This window comes from Herpailurus yagouaroundi, unplaced genomic scaffold, assembly GCF_014898765.1.
Source record: "Herpailurus yagouaroundi ecotype Mexico unplaced genomic scaffold, PumYag 542, whole genome shotgun sequence".
NCBI classification, from domain to species: Eukaryota; Metazoa; Chordata; class Mammalia; order Carnivora; family Felidae; genus Herpailurus; species Herpailurus yagouaroundi.
The window spans coordinates 282596-298390 of NW_024412759.1; the positions used below are offsets into that span (position 1 = coordinate 282596).

Sequence of the window (15795 nt, forward strand, 5' to 3'; positions counted from 1 at the left end):
ACAGGAGTACTGATGCATAGGGGCACTTGTACCCCAATGTTCATAGCCGCACTCTCAATAATAGCCAAATTATGGAAAGAGCCTAAATGTCCATCAACTGATGAATGGATAAAGAAATTGTGGTTTATATACACAATGGAATACTACGTGGCAATGAGAAAAAATGAAATATGGCCTTTTGTAGCAACGTGGATGGAACTGGAGAGTGTGATGCTAAGTGAAATAAGCCATACGGAGAAAGACAGATACCATATGGTTTCACTCTTAGGTGGATCCTGAGAAACTTAACAGAAACCCATGGGGGAGGGGAAGGAAAAAAAAAAAAAAGAGGTTAGAGTGGGAGAGAGCCAAAGCATAAGAGACTGTTGAGAACTGAGAACAAACTAAGGGTTGATGGGGGGTGGGAGGGAGGAGAGGGTGGGTGATGGGTATTGAGGAGGCCACCTTTTGGGATGAGCACTGGGTGTTGTATGGAAACCAATTTGACAATAAATTTCATATATAAATAAAAAAAGTAAATAAATAATTAAAAAAAAAAAAAAGAAATAACATTAGAATTAGAGGTATCCCAGAAAAGGAACAGAGAGAAACAGTTGCAGACAATACATGTGAGTAAATTATAGCTGAAAACTTTCCTAATATGGGTAAGGACACAGACATCAAAATCCAAGAATCACTGAGAACTTCCATTAGATTAAAAAACAAACAAACAAACAAAAAACAATCATCACCAAGGCATGTCATAGTCAAATTCACAAAATAGACAGACAAGGAAAGTATCCTGAAAGCATCAGGGAGGAAAAAAGGCCATAACTTACAAAGGAAGACAGATCAGTTTTGCAGTAGATCTATCTATAGAAAATTGACATGCCAGAAGGGTGTGGAAGGACATATCCAATATGCTGAATCAGAAATGTATGCAGCCAAGAATTCCTTATCCAAGAAGACTGTCATTCAAAATAGAAGGAGAGATAAAGAATTTCCAGACAATGAAAACTAAAGTAGTTCCAGAGCATTAAACCAGCCCTGCAAGAATTATAAAGGGGACTCTTTGAGTGGAGACAACACAAAAATGAAACAAAAATGAATTAAAAAGACCAAAAGCAACAAAGACTTGAAAGGACCAGAGAACACCACCAGAAAGAACAAGTGTACAGGTAGCACAATGGCACTAAATTCAAATCTTTCAATAATCATTCCAGATGTCAATGGACTAAATGCTACAATAAAAATAAATAGGGTTACAGAATGATAAGAAAACCAAATTCATCTATGTGCTACCTATAAGAGACTCATTTTATACCTAAAGGCACCAGCAAATTTAAAGTGAGAAGATGGAGAAGCATCTGTCATGCTAATGGGCATCAGAAGAAAGATAGAGTAGCCATACTTATATCAGACAAACTACATTGTAAAACAAAGACTGTAACAAGAGATGAGAAAGGCCATTAGATCATAAGATCTAACAATTGTCAATATTTATGTCCACAAATTGAGAGCACCCAAATATATGAATCAATTAACCACAGAATAAAGAAACTCATTGATGATGACCATAATAGTAGGGAACCAACACCCTGGTTACAGCAATGGACAGATCAGCTAAGCAGGAAATCAACAAGGAAACAATGACTCTGAATGACACACTGGACCAGATGGACTTAACAAATATATTCAGAACATGTTACCCTAAAGCAGCAGAATACATATTCTTCTAGAGTACACATGGAACGTTCTTCAGAATAGATAATATGCTGAGTCACAAATCAGCCCTCAACAAGTACAAAAGGATCAATATCATATCACACATATTTTTAGACACGACACTATGAAAAATGAAATCAACCACAAGAAAAAAAAATTTGCAAGGACCACAAATACTTTGAGATTAAAGAATACTCTACACAAGAGTGAATGAGTTAACCAAATATTAAAAAAGAAATTAAAAACTACATGGAAGCCAATGAAAATGAAAATATGGCAACCCTAAAACTCTGGGATGCAGCAAAAGCATTAATAAGAGGTAAGTATATAGCAATACAGGCCTTCCTAAAGAAGGAAGAAATGTCTCAAATACACAACTGAACTTTACATATAAAGGACCAGGAAAAAGAACAGTAAATAAAGCCCAAAACCAGCCCAAGAAGGGAAATAATAAAGATTTTAGCAGAAACCAGTGATATGGAAATTAAAACAAAAACAAAACAAACAAACAACAACAAAAAAACCCACAACAACACAGTAGAACAGATCAATGCAACCAGGATCTGGTTCAATGAAAGAGTGACAACATTGATAAACCCTAGCCAGATTGATCAAAAAGAACAAGTATTCATTTTCATCCTTTCTCCTACAGTTCCCCAAACTGGCTTTTCCATGTGTCCTTTCTATGCAATTATTTTCTATGTAAACATATATGTGACCTTGACAATGTGCCAATATGACTGAGAAGCATGTGGAGCTTTTTTCTAAAGATTAAAGAAGAAATTGTGACATCTTGAATAATAAGCCAAATAGAATTCTAGGTTCTTGAGACAGAGATAATTTCAATTCACCATTTCTTTTATCTGTCAACTAAGAACTGAAATCAGTAAAAATGATTGATATTTTCTCCATTTAATATTATTATTTCAAAGAGGTACTGACTGAGCCACCCAGAGGCCCCAAGATAACTGCATAATTTTTAATGGATGACCTCAAACATGTATGTATGTACATATAAATATATGAGCATTTAAAAAAATATGTTATCACTGTTCTGGTGTATGTGTTTCTTTCACATTTTCAACCTGAAGTTCTCTTTCTAATGATCTTAAACCAATGTGACCTCCCAAACTAAAGCACAATATAAATGACACTTAAAAGGTCATACAAATTTTTTTTTTAATTTTTTTTTCAACGTTTATTTATTTTTGGGACAGAGAGAGACAGAGCATGAACGGAGGAGGGGCAGAGAGAGAGGGAGACACAGAATCGGAAACAGGCTCCAGGCTCTGAGCCATCAGCCCAGAGCCCGACGCGGGGCTCGAACTCACGGACCGGGAGATCGTGACCTGGCTGAAGTCGGACGCTTAACCGACTGCGCCACCCAGGCGCCCCAAAAGGTCATACAAATTTTAATTCATTTGTATGTACAAAAATATTTTGAGGCTCAGTATTTTTCTAAGTAATGGGGATATTAAAAATAGATATAGTGGGGGCGCCTGGGTGGCTCAGTCGGTTATGCGGCCAACTTCGGCTCAGGTCATGATCTCGCGGTCCGTGAGTTTCAGCTCCATGTCGGGCTCTGTGCTGACAGCTCAGAGCCTGGAGCCTGTTTCACATTCTGTGTCTCCCTCTCTCTGACCCTACCCCATTCGTGCTCTGTCTCTCTCTGTCCCCAAAATAAATAAACGTTAAAAAAAAATAAAAAAAAATAGATATAGTGTCCTCAGGAGTTTATATTCATTCTGGAGAAATAGTGAAACATACAATCAAAATAATGTATGAGTAAAAAGGGCACTTAACACAGAATGGGTTGAATAGGAAATTCTTAGTTACAGGTAAATAGAAGAAATGTGTCAAACAGTTTACATGGGGTATTACAGGAATGTGTTTAGAGAATTAATGTGGGGTAGGAGGAATTGGAGACAATAGAAAAGAACAGTGAAAGATGAAGTGGGACAGGTAAGAAAGGGTAAGAAATAAAGAGTGCTGTTGACAGCCTGCAATACTTCAAATAAAGATATTTGCATATCCAGGAAGTTGGGTGAGTTCATTTGGGCAAGCTATTTCTTTGAAGAATCACTTTGGATATGGATAAGGAGTAGACTGGAATGTCTGAGCTCTTCTCTACCTATGATATTAATTTTATGAGGTAGACTATGATTATCCCAATTTAGCTGATGGGAACTGAGCACATACAGGTCAATACTTACCAAAGACCATGAAGCTGCTAAATGGCACTGTCAGGATTCAAGTTCAATTTGAAAGATGGGAGAAAACAGAAAATTGTGAAAATAAACTCTCTAGGCAGTAGGATTAGGAGAAATTTAGGAGGAACTTTGAAAGTTTCTTCAAAAACTTTATTAATTTTTGAATACTTTTGTGCACTGATATATTCATTTGTATAAAGTAGAATGATGACATTTCTACCACAAGACAAAATATTAATTTTTCCAAGTTCTCCACATTAAGAGTTAGAAATGGATAAACTAGAATATTCTTCTAGGTCTGTCAGTCATAGCTCCTTGCCAGTAAGACCTTCATGATCAGCATTGATCTCTCAAGATACTGACTTTGGAGGGAACTGACCTGTCATGGAGATATGCACCTCCTTCTCCACACTGAGTATTAGGTTCCTTATAACACAGGACACATCTGCTCTTGAACTTGTATTCACTGTGATAGATGATTCCACATGAAACAGCCCATTTTCTTCTATTCTCTTTGTCTCAGAGGCTGGTGCCAAGCGCAATCCTTGAAATTCCCTCCATTGTACTTCAGGCTCTGGAAACCACCCCTTGGATCTGCAGGTCAATTTAATGCCCCTCTTACTGCCAGGCTGTAGATGAATATGAGGAGCTGTACCTGGAACTTGGACAGCCAAAGAGAGACAGAGAAAGTAAGCATTTGCAAGAGTTTTGTTGCCATTTTACCTTTTATTTAACTTGTATGAAAATAAATTTTCTTATTTATAAAAGTAGTAGTTAGAAGAAAACTAGCCACAAAGAACTTTGCAGAAAAAAATCACAAGTATTAACATTTAACAAAACACCCACATACCAAGCATGTCTATATTAATTGTTCTATTTTACTACCTCCCAGTTGAAACGTTACTATTTTATCTGATGATTTTTGAAGTTGTTGGGTAGAACATCCTACCAATATATTTGCAGCCTCTAAAGTTAAAGGAGCACATCAGTTGGTGGTTTTCTGTAGCAAATTGCTAGTTATTTTCCAAATGTATTTTAAACCTTAATTTAAAGAATTTTTTTTCATTTTTTACATTTATTATTTTGAGAGAGAGAGAAAGAGAGCATGGGAGGGATAGAGAGGGAGGGAGACGCACATTCTGAAGCAGGCTCCAGGTTCTGAGCTCTCAGCACAGAGCCCAATGCAGGACTCAAACTTTCAAACAGTGAGAACATGACCTGAGCTGAAGTCAGATGCTTAACTGACTTGACTGAGCCATCCAGGCACCTCTTTAAAGAAGTTATTATACAGCTACCAATTTGGATTGGACATTTTGAGGAATAATATAAGTTTTAACTATACATAGGCCAGTGTAGTTTAAGACTGTATATTACAAACCCCCTCATATTTAGGAGTGTCCTTGATATGCTGGTGGAAGTGTTATGAAAGGGAAATTATTTGTGTGCCTTATAGAATATTTCCCTCAGTGAAAGGAGATACACTTATTTTTTCTCCCTCTCAAGGGCTGGAGCACAGAAAGTGCCTGTGTGTCATCTTCAAAAGTGAATTATGTGGATATGGCAAAATATCAAGATAAAAGAAATATGTAAACCTCACAGTGTGTACCCACTCTTCCAGCTCCAGCTCCTTTCTCCCTGTAGCTCAGAAGAAAAGAAACTCTGGTTTAAGCTACTATATATTGCAGTTCATTGAATAGGTGTGTAGCATTCCATACATTTCTATGTATAGTAACTAATACAGTCTATAACAAAAGAAAATATAAAATTTACTGGGATAGGCCTATCCTTGTTTTGGGTTGATTTTTGTCTTCTGATAAGATATTTTCAAGCTGTAACTGCCAACATTGGTGCCCTTATTTGGTTACCATTCTGTATATGCAATTAGTAAAGATGAAATTATACTGGAATTGGTGGGTCCTATTCCAAAATGATTGTGATCTACATAAAAAGAAAGAAATTTGGATACAGAGACACAAGGAAATTGGCCCTGTGAAGATGGAGGCAGAGACTGGAAAGACCCCAACAAAAGCCAAGGAATGTCTGAGGCCACCAGAAGCTGGAAGAGGCAAGGAACAATTCTCCTTAGATGTTCCATGGGTCCATAACCCTGATGACACCTTGATTGTGGACTCTGGTCTCCAGAACTGTGAGAAAATAAATTTCTGTTGTTTTCAGGCTATCCAACTTGTGGTAATTTGTAATGACAGTCCTTCTATGAAATTGATGAAGGAAAATTGTCTAATGTCATCTGATATTGCATGGATGGTCAGATCTCAAAGAAACACCATGAGGTGACTAGTAAATAGTGTGTCAGGCTAGTGATGAATTAGATGGCACAATGGTACCCTCCAGTGCCAGTAATGATACATGGTATTTTCAGAATAAAATGGCTTTGAGGATCAGTAGAGCATCAGGTGTGAGGATAAGCTCTTGAGTCAAAGGATTACACTTGTACTTGCTGGGAACTAGTGACCCAGTGTATCTAATGACTCAATCTCTCTGTGCCTCCATTCCCTTTTTGCAAAACCAGGATAAAAAGAGTCTCAATTCACATGATTTGTGTAAAGATTACTCCATATAAAGTGCTTATTGGGTTGTAAAAATAAATATTATTCATCTTTTTAAATTATATATATATATATTAAAAATAGGTTTGTATATTTTGAGAGAGAGAGAGAGCAGAGGGCAGGCAGAGAGAGAGAGAGAGAGAGAGAGAGAGAGAGAGAGAGAGAGAATCCCAGGCAGGCTCCGTTCTGTCAGCATGAAGCCCAATGCAGGGCACGAACTCACAAACTGTGAGATCATGACTTGATCTGAAACCAAGAGTCAGATACTTAACCGATGAGCACCCAGGCACCCCTACATTATTTATCTTAAAGAAGTAATTAATAAAGAATACAAATAAAAGAAATATTTCATTTGCCGGGATCATTTCACTTGAAAAGCCATCCCATTGTATTTCATGTATTTAGGCTACCTGCTAAGAGTTGAAGGGAAATGTGATTTTGGATGGGCATTTTCTAAAGACAGGATTATAGTTAGCAGGCCCTTGTAGAAACACAATAAGTGTTTATTTCATTTATGATTTTTTGGAGAGAGAAGAGTAAAGTTGTACTTTGAATTATGCCATTCTTTTTGTCTTATTAAATGTTGGGGCTAAGGGTAGAACACAACTTTTGGATCTAGTATCAATTAAAAATAGGAATGGGAATTAGGGGTGATGAGTATGGATAATTTTACAGGCTTCAAACATGTATTCCATGTGTTGCTTTGGCCATTAATGTTGTCTTATGAATGATCAAGTCAGGACTGAAAGATCAAAGTGGAGAAAAGACTGTCAGTAAGAGAGGAAAATAGGTCACCATAGTTCTCCTACTATTGTGCATTTCTAGCTGGCATACTTGAAGCCTGGATAGTTTCTGATACAGCACAGGCTGACTTTAATACATTCTTTACCTATTTGAGAGTCTGGAATTTTTATTGTCTTATGACCATGGCAGCGAGAGAAATCCCATAGTTTTCACCATTATGAGACCATCTGATTGTGTCACCTAATATAAGTGCCTTCAATTTTGTTTCCTATCTCTTAGAAAATATTTTGGTTAAGTTTTCAACCTATATTTGTGGTTGCCCTAATAGTTATTGATTGATGGATTTGCTTACCTGTACTCTATAAGTGTCAAACTAGTCAGATAATAGAGGACAGTGATGCTTATTGATTTCACGTAAAATTTAATATAGGTGTTTACTGAAGTTGTGGGTTCTGCAGAATTTTTTTTTTACCCAGAACCTTCTAGATATATAAAAAGAATAGGGAATGAGTTAAATCTGTTTTGATTCAAGATATAGAAGAATCCTTTCTCAAGGAGATAGTATAGGACTGTGAAGTTGCCTGCAATGACTGCCACTTCTTTTAGGAACTGATTAGTAACTCTGGGGAAAATGTCACTCCTCCAGGAAGGAAAAATACATCAAAGAAATGCATGCCAGAAATCACAGTAACTAAGGAAGTCACAGGAAAATATGAGGTATCCAGCTAGAGAAAATGAAGAACTTGGTCTGAAGATCTGGCACAAATGAAAACTACAAGGCCAGATAGCACCAGATGATTAAGGAGCATAAGGCAAGCTGACAGGGTGAAACCCCAGTCCCCCCCACACACCAGGTGGGATATGTGTGATATTGCTCAATTACCCCTGGATGCCAAAAAAGAAAAAAAAAGGAAAGGGAAAAACAAATATTTAACTGATAGAGATCATAGTCCTTCAGGATTTAAGTCTCCATCACTTCTCCATAGTGATGTGGGAAACAAAGGCAGAAGGAAATGGCAGATAGAACTAAGTTACCTTATAACCTGCAGCCTATTGACAAATACTTGGGGCTGGCAGAGTAAAAGGTTTCTCCAGGAACTCCTTTCTGTCTTAATGTTAGTGCTTTGCTAGAGGGAAAAACAACCTTAGCCTGACAATAGCTAGGCCTCCAGTATCCTGTGAGTCTTCTTTAGCATATGAAAATCTCACTGGAAACTTTCCCTGGACTCTACCTTCCCCAGCTCCATAGTATATAACCAGTGTCTCTTCATGGTCCCAGCACATCTCTTTCTGACCATGGGTCCTGTCCCCATGCTTTAATAAAATTACCTTTTCACACCCAACACGTCTTCAAGATTTCTTTCTTGGTCATTGGCTCTGGACCTCATGAACCCCACTATCATGCCAAAAAACCTCATCACCAGACACTACATTGCGGTGATATGGTATTGGGCATAAAGGGATCCTTCCCAGGAATAACTACAGAAGGTCATGGATAATTCAATTGGAGGAGGTAAGAGGATTGAATTGTATAGGACTTTATTTTTCTGATATATAATAAATGAGGATAGTAGATTCAAAAATGATATGACTCCCATATAATCAGCAAAATGTGGTAGAAAAAGCAGCCCACCTACATTTAGGGAGCACAGAAGTAATTTGGGGGGAAAATTCTGGATTCCTACAAATTTAGTTGTGATTACTTATTATCTCAATATTTATATACAAGTTTGTATTATAATAGGCCAAAGGGTGACACAACTTCTTAAGAATTTAGAAGTACATCTCTTTTTATTAATTTTGAATGTGAAATTTTTATACGAAAATGTTTTACTTAGTTGGAATATATAATCCACATATTTCTACTGCCTATACTGAACAAGAGAAAGGGAACCAAATTTCTTTGAGTGTTGTGGGGCTTCTGGGCTTCATAAAAAGATGGGTAGAATTCAAGGGTATTATTTGTAATATTTTTCCACATTGTAAATTAAAGAAGTTGGCACAGGCTTTCTCGTAGTTTTATTTAAAAAAATGTGCTTGGTTAGGAAACACCACTTTTCTTGCATATATGATTGGGAAAAATCAATAAAAAGATGCACTAGAAAACTTCATGTTCTTGAAATAAAAGATTGTAAAGGAGATTCTAGAAATAGTGTCAACAAATTAACAATTGTTGAAGCTCAAAACAAGGATGTCACACTAAGAATGAGAAAGACCACATGTGATTGGACTATTCCCAGGGTGGGCAGCAGCAAGATGCAGAAAACCTAGCCTGAGGGCAGGCTGCTCAGATTCTTTCTGCCTCTTTTTAGCTGCTTCTGAGAGTTAGAAGATAGAATCATTTCTGGGTGTCTTCTCCATTGAAAATGTGGGAGATTCAGGAGAGAAACATCAAAGGAAAAGACTTTAACGAAGAAGGGCTGGAGAAGGTGCAAGGCCTTAGGATATGTTTACACAGCTGAAAGCAGCTGAGGCACATAAGGAATGCCTAGAGCCACTAACATCATCCAGGGCCAGATCTTCCTTCACACCTGACCCTTCCTAGTGTTATAGAAGCCAATTAACTCTAAATTCAACCTTTGAGTTGAATTTGAGGAAGAGAGAGGGAGAGAGGGGGAGAGGGGGAGGGAGATAGAGAGGGAGAGGAAGAGGGGAGAGGGGAGGGGGAGAGGGAAAGGGAACAGGGAACCGGGTAGGTGGCAGACAGTGAGGGACAGAGAGAGAATCCCAAGCAGGCTCTGCACTTACAGCACCGATCCCGACGTTGGCTTGAACTCACAAACCAGGAGACAGATCATGACCTGAGCCAAAACCAAGGTTTCACACTTAACCAACTGAGCCACCCAGGGTTCCTGGGAAAAATAAGGTTTACATGCAAAATGCAAAATCTTACACCATACATAAAAATTAGCTACAGTTGGATTAAAGATTTAGCTACAGTTGGATTAAAGATTTAAATCTAGGACCTGAAACTGTAAAACTCCTTAGCTTGAAAAGCTAAACCATTAAATTGATTAACACACTTGCTTAGCTGACTTTATGTGCATAGTCTTTAACAATTATCCTAATGAAAGGAAGATTCATTCTGGAGTCGGGGCCTCATTCCAACTTGAATTTGAGAACCTTTACTTAACTGCACTTTGTTTGAGAACTCACCTTTTGCGACTCCGGCCATACACCCTGCAACAAGAACATACTATAATCCTTATTCTTTCTTTTCTTTGAAATAATTGTGTTGATAAAGAAAAGATGAAAATGTGTATCACTACCACCCAAGAATGTTGGGACACTGATTAAATTAGATTTACATATTTAACTTTCTTGGCAGTAAATAGTGTTTGTATAGATTTACTCATCTCTATCCATATACACCAATATTTTAGACTGCTGATGGAAAAATAATGCAATTTGTGTAAGAGTTTTCATTGAAGAGACTCACCTGTGACCAATAATTTGAATTTTGCTTCATTGTAGAAAGTGGAGCTTTCAAAGAAATATGTATAATCCCCACCATCGGAAGGTTGGATGGGATGGATCCTTAAGGCAACATGACCTTTGGTAATATTCTCCTTCAGGAATTCTGTCCTCCCTTGGTACTCTGGCACCTGCTGCTCCAAATGATCCTGGAAATTCCTATATTGATGCACCAGGCCTGAAGGATAATTTTGAAGAATAATCTCACTTCCATGTTCTGAGCATCCATTGATGGGCTGAGGTGATAGGAAGCCACAGCCTCTTCCCCAACCAAGGCAATGACTGGTGTTCTTGGTCCCATTACCTGGAATTGTCCTGGAAATAATTTTTAAAACAATGGAATCAACACTGAGACCTTGAAAAGCATGGTTGTGAGCTTCTGGTCAGTAAAAAAATTAGACCAGTTTAATTAACATAGCAAGCTGTAGCCAGTTAATGAACAGATTTAAAACAAAGATGCTCAAATACACTGTTAGCATAAGGCATAATACAGGACATGATGCCAATGTGCAACACTCATAGGTACTTAACCAAAATTTAATTGTGCTTTCTTTTTTCCTAGGATTGGATTTCAAATTATATAAATCTCATTGTGTGTGTCTTATAAAAATTCCATGTATTATAAAATATAATCATCGTTTAACATACGAGAATATTGAGTCAGTCAATAACTAATGATTGATTTAGTGATTAATAAATTGAGTGAGTGAATGATAAATTGCCACTAAATACTTAATTAGAAAGGCAAGGGATTAAATTCTGTTAGTAATGCCCAATGTTTCCTTTCTTTAAACCATGTATTATCTAATACAATATAACCTATAATGAAATATAATGTGAAATATTAAAATTAAGTGTTTATGTTAAGAAAACTTAGAACACTATATATAATAGTTTCCCATTTTAGAACATAAGTATGAGATCCTGTGTACAACATCAATTTCCTAGAACATTACTGTAAATTCTCTCTGAGTATAGGCATAACAAGTAACCATAGGTTAAATACCAATCTTAAAAAATAATTTCTACCTGGTGTAAATCTTTTAGAGAGCTACATAATATTTTTTCCAATATTGAAATTCAAATATTTATTTTTAACGTTTATTTTATTTATTTATTTATTTATTTATTTATTTATTTATTTTGAGAGAGACAGAAAAAGAGAGAGAGAGAGAGAGAGAGAGGGAAAAGGTGAATAAAGAGGGAGACAGAAAATCCCAAGCAGGCTCCATGCTGTTAGTGCATAGTCCAACACAGGGCTCCACGTTGGGCTCAAAATCATAAATCATGAGATCATGACCTGGGCTGAAATTAAAAGTCAGGCACTTAACCACTAACCCACCCAGGTGCCCCTCAAATATTTTTTTCCTAAGGATGTAAGGGTTATCATTTTGAAATGTCAACATCAAAAGTTTAGCAACATTTTCACTCTGTATCTGTGTATGTTTAACTTAGGCATACATGGCTTTAAGTCCTAACTGCTCACATATCATAAATGTAAGCAAAGTTCTATTTTCCCTTTGGATAGAAGCAACTAACTAGCACAGATAACCACCTCAATAACTAGTTGAATTTAAAATGAAAATTACTGTCAAAATATTTTACTTAAAGACAAGTTTTTTATCATATATTTTGAGATGTATATATGAGAGATGAACCATCTTGGCTCGAAAAGTGGGTGAGGTTTGTTTCTTTCTTGAAATCTTACTGACTGCTTGTCACATGACCAAATTGATTACAGAGTGCTTACAAAGTCATTGCATTCTGGTTTGTTATTTATTATTATTATTATTATTAAAGTTTATTTATTTTGAGAGGGAGAGAGCATGAGCAGGGGAGGGGCAGAGAGAGAGAGAATCCCAAGCAGGCTCCACTCTGTCAGGGTAGAGCACAACACTAAGCTTGATCTCAGGAACTGCAAGATCATGACCTGAGTCAAGATCAAGAAGTGGACACTTAACTGACTGAACCACCCAAGAGCCCCTAGTGCTTGTTGTTAATAAAACCATTCATTTCTTTTTTTATTATTATTGAGGAATAATTTACATACTATGTTGTATTAATTTCAGATGTATACCATAGTGGTTTGATATTTATATATGTTAATAAAATGTTCACCAAATGTGTCCTTGCCATCACCATATAAGGTTGTTAAAATGTTGGCCATATTCCCTATGCTATAAATTACATCTCCATGTCTTCTTTTATAACCGAAAGATGATATATCTTAACTCTCTTCATGTTTCATCCATTCAATCATCCCATATCTGCCAACAACCATCAGTTTGTTCTCTGTAACTATGAATCTGTTTCTGGGTTGTTTGTTCATTTATTTTGTTTTGTTTTGTTTTGTTTTGTTTTGTTTTGTTTTTTGTTTCTTACAATCCACTTATAACTTCTATCTTATGGCATTTGTCTTTTCCTGCCTCACTTATATCACTTAGTATAATAATATCTGTCTCCATCCATGTTGTCATAAGTTTCAAGATTTTATTCTTTCTTGTGACTATTATCCCATTGTGTGTGTGTGTGTGTGTGTGTGTGTGTGTGTGTGTATCATCTTTCTTTATCTGTTTACCCATTCACAGACATAAAATGTTTCCATATCTTGGCAATTGTAAAAGAAAAAGCCTGTATTTAATATAGGAATACATATGTCTTTTCAAGTAAGTGGTTTTGTTTATCAAATGCTTAGAAGTAGACTACTGAATCATATGGGAGTTCTATTTTTTTTTAATATTCTGAGGAACATCCACATTTTTTCCATAGTACTGTACCTTTTACATTCCCACCAAAAATTTGTGAGGATTTCCTCTTCTCCACATTTTCACCAACACTTGTCATTTCTTTCTTTCTTTCTTTCTTTTTTTTTTTTTTTGTTGTTGATATTAGCCATTCTGGCAGATGTGAGCTAGTATGTCTTTGTGGTTTTATTTGTATTTCTGCAATAGTGATTTTTAATAACTTTTCATGTGTATACTGGCCATCTGTGTGCCTTCTTTGAAAAATGTTTATCTAGGTTCTCTGCACATTTTTAAATCCATATATTTCCCATGTATTGAATTATAGGATTCTTTTTTTTTGGATGTTATCCGTTATTAGATATTTTTTTCATTTGACAATATCTTTAATTCAGTAGGTTGCTTCTTTGTTGTATAGATTGTTTCCTTTTCTGTGAAAACCCTTTTAATTTAATGTAGTCTTATTTGTTATTATTAATTTTTTGTTATTCTTGCCTGAGAAGATAGATCAAAAAATATCACTAAAACTGATATAAAAATGCTTATCACATATTTTTCCAGGAATTTTATTGTTTTTCATTTTATATTTAAGTCTATAAACTATTTTGAGTTTATTATTGGATGTGGTGTATTGAAGGCACTTTTTCACACTCTATGCTTTCATCCTTTATGGCCTAATATATAATTAGCCATATAAGTATCAGTTTATTTTCTAGCTTTATATCTATTTAATTATCTATGTATCTTTTAAAATTATTTTTATTTAATATTTTAATTTTTATTTATTTTTGAGAGAGAGAGAAAGCATGGTAGGGACAGCAAGAGAGAGAGAGAGAGACAGAGAGACAGAAGATCTGAAATGGGCACTTCACTGACAGCAGAGAGCCAGATGTGGGGCTCAAACTCATGACCCATTGAAATAATTTCCTGAGCTGAAGTCAGAAGCCCTATTATTTTTTTTTTTTAGAGAAAAAGAGAGAGAGAGAGCATGTATGTCATCAGGGGAGAGTGGCAGAGGGAGAGAGAGCCAATCTTCTTAAACAACACCACACTCAGTGAAGAGACTGATGCTTGGATCTATCCCTTGACCCTGGAATTTTGGTTTGAGCTGAAATCAAGTGTCAGATACACAATCTACTGAGCTACACAGGCACTGTTTCCATATCTGTTTTTAAGCTTGTTTATTTATTTTGAGAGAGATAGAGATGCCATGACAGAGAGAGACCCAAGCAGGCTCTGCGGTGCCTGTGCAGAGCCTAACAATGGCACTTGAAATCATGAAATTGTGAGACCATGACCTGAGCCATGACCTGAGCCTGTAAGTGTTTTTATACCAATACTACCTTTTAAATTAATATAGCTTTGTAATATAGTTTGAAATGAGGAAACATGATAGTTTTGTTTTTCTCTCATTTTGGGGGTGGGGTCTTTGGTGTCTTTTATGATTTTATACTAATTTTTGAATTACTTCTAGTTCTGTGAGAAATTCCTTTGAGTAGTGTGGAATTTTAACACTATATTACATTTTATAGAGAACAGATCTTTCACCTCCTTGATTAAATTTATTCTTAGGGATTTTATTCTTTTTTAATACAGTTGTAAATAGGATTGTTTACTGAATTTATCTTTCTTACTGTATAGTAATGCAACATATTTCTGTATATTGATTTCATACCTTGCAACTTTACCTAATTTATTTATAAGTTCCGATAGGTTTTTGGTTGAGACATAAGGTTTTCTATATCTAGTTTCATACAATTTACAAACCATGACTGTTTTACTTGTTTTTATTTTTATTTTTTTTTTGAGTTTTTTTTCTTTTTATTTTATTTATTTTTTATTTTTTAATTTATATATGAAATTTATTGTCAAATTGGTTTCCATACAACACCCAGTGCTCATCCCAAAAGGTGCCCTCCTCAATACCCATCACCCACCCTCTCCTCCCTCCCACCCCCCATCAACCCTTAGTTTGTTCTCAGTTCTCAACAGTCTCTTATGCTTTGGCTCTCTCCCACTCTAACCTCTTTTTTTTTTTTTTTCCTTCCCCTCCCCCATGGGTTCCTGTTAAGTTTCTCAGGATCCACATAAGAGTGAAACCATATGGTATCTGTCTTTCTCCGTATGGCTTATTTCACTTAGCATCACACTCTCCAGTTCCATCCACGTTGCTACAAAAGGCCATATTTCATTTTTTCTCATTGCCACGTAGTATTCCATAGTGTATATAAACCACAATTTCTTTATCCATTCATCAGTTGATGGACATTTAGGCTCTTTCCATAATTTGGCTATTGTTGAGAGTGCTGCTATGAACATTGGGGTACAAGTGCCCCTATGCATCAGTACTCCTGT

General features: G+C 36.1%; 1 protein-coding gene across 1 annotated transcript in view; it reads right to left on the reverse strand.

Moving 5' to 3' along the window:
- LOC121023276 (butyrophilin subfamily 1 member A1-like) overlaps positions 1-15795 on the reverse strand; it is a 41374-nt gene that overhangs the window by 13462 nt on the left and 12117 nt on the right. The window contains 3 exon segments of the mRNA XM_040465041.1: positions 4294-4575; positions 10665-10893; positions 10896-11014. Of these exon segments, the coding sequence (XP_040320975.1) occupies positions 4294-4575; positions 10665-10893; positions 10896-11014 (630 nt within the window).